Raw genomic sequence first — 5,085 nt, 5'->3', positions numbered from 1 at the left:
GAAGGAAGGAAGGAAGGAAGGAAGGAAGGAAGGAAGGAAGGAAGGAAGGAAGGAAGGAAGGAAGGAAGGAAGGAAGGAAGGAAGGAAGGAAGGAAAAGCAAAAAAAGATAAGATAGCCAGGGATTTTAGTGGACTGAAAGCTCAGTACATCAATAGTGTAATGTAGTTGCTAAAATATCAACAACAAAAACTCAATGCAAGCAAAAATAAAGAAAAATTAATTCAATCTTAGTCTTAGTCTAATCAGACCACATCTGGAGTACATTCAGTTTTGGGTACTGCATTTTAGGAGACTCATTGGCAAAAGATAACACATCCAGAAAATTGTGAAAAAGCTAGTGAAGGGTCTGGCAATCATGTCCTAAAAGAACAGTGGAAGTTAGGGTTGTTTAGCTTAGAGGAGAAAGCAGAGGGATAGGGATTAAAAAAAGAAGAGAGAACATTCATCTTTTTTGCTTCTCTGAGCAGAACAAAGCAATTAATTCAGTGATATAAGTGAATTGATTTAAGCTCAATCTAAGGAGGAACTTTCCAGCAGTGGCTAGATATGAGGATGCTGTAAAAAGGAGAATTCTTAACATAGGGTCCATGGATAGATTTCAGAGGATCCATTATCTTAGATAGAAAAATTACATCTTTATTTTCACTAATCTCTTAAATTTAGCATTTCCTTTTTAAAAAATCATTATACTGAGAAAAGAACCATAGGCTTCACTAGACTGCCAAAGAAGTCTTGACCCAAAAAACATTAAGAACTCCTAGAGTAAAGGGATTGTTGAGCTTTGTGAGAAATTGCATTTGGTGGCTTCTAAAGTTACTTCGAGATATTGCTTCCCAGGAAATGGCTTTTTGCAAATCTTTACTTAAGTAAATTGGATTTGGATCTCAAAGTCTGAACAAGGATAGGGTTGACAGAATGGTAATTGGGATTGGCTTGGTCTGCCCTTATAAGCTAACTTTCCATTCCCACTATTCTATTGAACTATCTAAGAACCAATGACATTAAAAAGACCTATTTATTGCCAAATTCTGTGGCCACCTTGTACTGTGAATTATCCCTTCCTTCTAGACAGACTTTTCTTTCCTGGATCTGGAACACTTCATTCTCATAATTCTCTTATACTGTTCCTTTATCTCTTTTGTTGACTCCTTACCCTTTTCCCACCCCTTAAATGTATATGGTCCCCAAGGTTCTGTCCTTGACCCTTGACTATTACTTTCTCTGATTGATCACATTAATCCTCATGGCTTTGTTGCTCATTTCTATCCAAATACTCAGATCTATATCTTGACACTCCAGTCCTGCACTTTCAACTGCCTATGTGATGTTTCCACCAACACCTCCAAATCAGCATGTCCAAAGCTCAATTTATCTTTTCCCTATATCTTCTTCCTTCCCTTCTCTTTTTCTATTGATAGTACCACCATCCTTGCAATTACCCAGGGTTATAACTATAGAATCATCTTTGACTCTTTTCTTTCCCTAACTCTCACCTTTGACCAGGTGCCACATTGTGGAGTACCTTTCAAGGGTGGGTATGGTATTATTATCTGTGTATCTCCTTCCATCTAGCAGTATGCTATTTATTGACTGATAATGAAAAGTCTGTTAACATGAAGTTTCACTGCTTAACCTTTTGATACAATTTTCAAGTCCTATCTAAATATACCCTTTCTTTCAGTCTCCAAGGAAACCACATTGGAGAATCAGGTGCCAGGATGATCTCAGAAGCCATCAGGACAAATGCCCCAAATTGTATCGTTGAGATGTGAGCCATAAGTTTTGGTGGGGTTTTCTGGTGGACTGAGCAGAATAGAGGAGAAACCAAGCGGCCAATCTGAATGCTAAAAGACTTAAGTTTGAACAAGTGATAGCTTGAATGTCATGGTAGTTCTAGAAGGAGCAATTTATTGATCCTCTGGAAGGAGCTTCAAAGAAAGGTCATCATCTTCCTCCAGAAATGAGCATTAGTACAGGAACAGCAATGATTGAAACCTGCATAAACAGCGTGCTTCCATGGATGGACTCTGGGATACAGACCTTGTGGTTAAGGTTTCAGCCACTGGAACAACAGAGGAAAGTGGTTGGCCATTGGTAAAATAGCTTTTTGTAAGCTATTAAAAATATTGACCTGACATGAGTAACAAAGGAAACATTCCTTGATTCTTCCAAGCAACACATAAATCTCTAAGAAGTCACAGTTTCTCAAGAAACATGGGACAACTGGGGAAGGGTGTGTTTTGAGATAGTTTAAGTTGTGGGGCTTTGGGATTAGAAATGCCAAAATGGTGTTATTTCTCCATGTTTTCCACCATACTAGCACTAAGTAAATTATTCTTCAAAGACATATGTAAGGATCCTAGTGGATTGCAAGCTCAGTATGTCAGCAGTTTGAAGTGGCAGAAAAAAAAAGCTAATGTGATTTTGTTCTGTCTTATTAGCAGAATAAAGGTGGTGGAAGTCTTGATGTACTATAGGCTAGATAATACATGGAATGTTGAACCAAGTTATTGGTGCCATACTTTATAAGTTATATGAATAATTTAAAACATATCATCCAGAGCAAAGCAACCAGAATGGTGAAGATTAAAAAAAAATACCCCTCAGGTCTTTTAAGGGTGGGGTCAGATCAGGGATTTCATCAGTATGGAGATTTATGTGATTTCATCTTAAGTATGGAAATTCCTTCCACCAATACAGCCCTATATATAACTCATTTATAACTTAAAGCCTTAAAAAGACCCCTCTTAGATACAGAGATTAAATAACTTGCTCCTGATCCCCTGGCATATGTCTCAGAGGAGGACTAAACTCTTTCAGATGAACTTCTTTCAATAGCCAAAAGAGTCTAGAAACAATGCCTCCATTTTTGCTCTTTTGTTTTCTAGAGCTCCATAGGTAAACCACCGATTACTTTGTCACTCCCTCAATCCTTCTATTAAAATAATGTCATATTGAGAGTGTGAAATAAAAGGAAACGTTTTGCTTGAAGAAGACTTGGAGGATGGAGAGACATAACTGCTATCTTCAAGTATGTGATGGGGTATCCCAAAGTAAATGGATTCAGTTTGTTTTTGCTTGGCCCTGGAGGGTAGAATCTAGCAACAGTGAATTGAAGTTATAGGAAAGCACATAGGAAAAACTAGTATAACTTCTTAACAAATGGAGTTGTCTAGAAATGGAATGGGCTGCCTTAGGGGCACTGTCTGTAACTGGAGAGCTTCAAGAGGAGAATAAGATAGTGCTCCAGGTAGGGATTTGACACAATCCCTAAATGAAGAATTTTTCTATTCTAGGATTCTGTAATTTTGATCCAACACACTATGGGAATTTATGATGTGCTAAACCATAATGAAATAATGAAAATCTGTTGGGCCTCAATACACCACAAATGCTACCAGGAAACCTCTTTACTAAAAGCAATTGTTCATTTGCTTCAGTCATGTCCAACTCTGTGATCCCATATGGTTTTCTTGGCAAAGATATTGGAATGGTTTGTCATTTTCTTCTCCAGCTCATTTTACAGATGAGGAAACTGAGGCAAAAGGGTTAAGTGACTTACCCAGGATCACAAAGCTAGTGTTTGAGACCAGATTTGAACTCAAGAAGAAGAATCATACTGACTCCAGGCCCAGTGCCACCTAGTTGCCCCCACAAAAGACAGAGGGTCTTATCAAAAAACATCAATTCCCACAAATGGCTGTGCTGCTGGAAAAAATCAGATAAGACATCACAGATCTTATCAATCAAATATATGAAAATGACTGTGTATGAAGACTATGAAATGATACTCATTTATAGTTTGAACAGGAAATCATTAGGGCTGTAAAATTCCTTAAAGTTAAGCACAAAAAAAATATGTATTGCCTGTTCATCTAGTTCCCTTTTCCCTGAAAGGACACTGGCATTGCAAATGACAAACTTCTTTTTTCAATGAAGTTGGCAAAAAATGTGACTTAAGTCTTCAAAGTGGGTATCATAATTAAGGCATCAAACTACATAAATAACAAATTCAACCCGGGGACCATAATATTCAACCATCTCTTTTTGACAGGTCATTCTTTGAAAAATTACTTTTATTGATACATTTTACCATAACAATTCCAAAAAATACTATATACTCCTTAAAAATGGTTACGCAAAACTGTCTAACATAGTTTGGGAACTGACAGCAAAAGTAACTTAACATTTCTTAACAAAAAAGAAGAAATAGCAAGATGTGAAATCAACATTGGTTATATTTTATATAAAATCTTCATAGTCCTTTTTCCTTCCAGTGTAAAAATATTTCATTATGATCATATACCCCAACTTGTTTGACCATTCCCCAAATGATCAGCAAATAATTAATTTTAAGATTTTTGCTACCTTAAAGAACTCAGTGAATATTTTGGTACCAATAGGATCATTCAGGAATAAACTAACTATAAACCAGTAATGGAATTGCTAGGTCAAAAGGGTGTGGGTAGTTTAATAACTTTTTATAATATAATTCTAAATACGTTTCCAGAAGAGCTGTACTAATTGCATCAGTGTGTTGTTCTTCCTATCATCTAATAATAAATTTATTATTTCCTTTTGCTACCATCTTTAACAAATTGATGGTTTGGAAGAGTTCAGTCGATTTTATACTCAAGATTGTATTTTATTATTCTCTTATCAATTCCTTTCCTTTCTTTTCAAGCTTCTCTGGACCACTGAGTTATCTTCCAGAGAAATATCTCAAGGAACTGCTCCTAAATTCAGAAACTAATATTTGATAATCAATTGGCCCTAGAAAGATAAATGTGTTCATTTCATTAGAATAAAAAAAAGCAAACCTAGTACTCAATTTTCTTGAGCAATTTATACAAATACAATGAATTTTTCTATATGAAACTAGGAAATGTGAATCATCTAGATAGAATGATTTTATGAGACAGACCAACAGCCTGAAAAGAAAAAAAATTTAGTCTGGGCATACTCTAATCACAGCACATTGGGTCCCTAAAGGCACAAGCATATTTCTGCTATCTCTTATAAGCTAAGGAATTCGTTCATATCCCAGTGCTCTCATCAATGTAACTAATGCCATTCTTCATGTA

At 36.1% G+C, this 5,085-nt stretch overlaps 1 protein-coding gene across 1 annotated transcript in view; it reads left to right on the top strand.

Moving 5' to 3' along the window:
• NLRC3 (NLR family CARD domain containing 3) overlaps positions 1-1,826 on the top strand; it is a 41,174-nt gene extending 39,348 nt beyond the window's left edge. Inside the window, 1 exon segment of the mRNA XM_044657975.1 lies at positions 1,683-1,826. Within this exon segment, the coding sequence (XP_044513910.1) occupies positions 1,683-1,773 (91 nt within the window). The 3' untranslated portion in view covers positions 1,774-1,826.
• The last annotated feature ends 3,259 nt before the right edge of the window (positions 1,827-5,085 follow it).

This window comes from Gracilinanus agilis, chromosome 1 (genome assembly GCF_016433145.1).
Source record: "Gracilinanus agilis isolate LMUSP501 chromosome 1, AgileGrace, whole genome shotgun sequence".
Classification (NCBI taxonomy): Eukaryota; Metazoa; Chordata; class Mammalia; order Didelphimorphia; family Didelphidae; genus Gracilinanus; species Gracilinanus agilis.
Note: the sequence above shows the minus strand (reverse complement) of the source record. Positions and strands in the feature narration are given on the sequence as shown.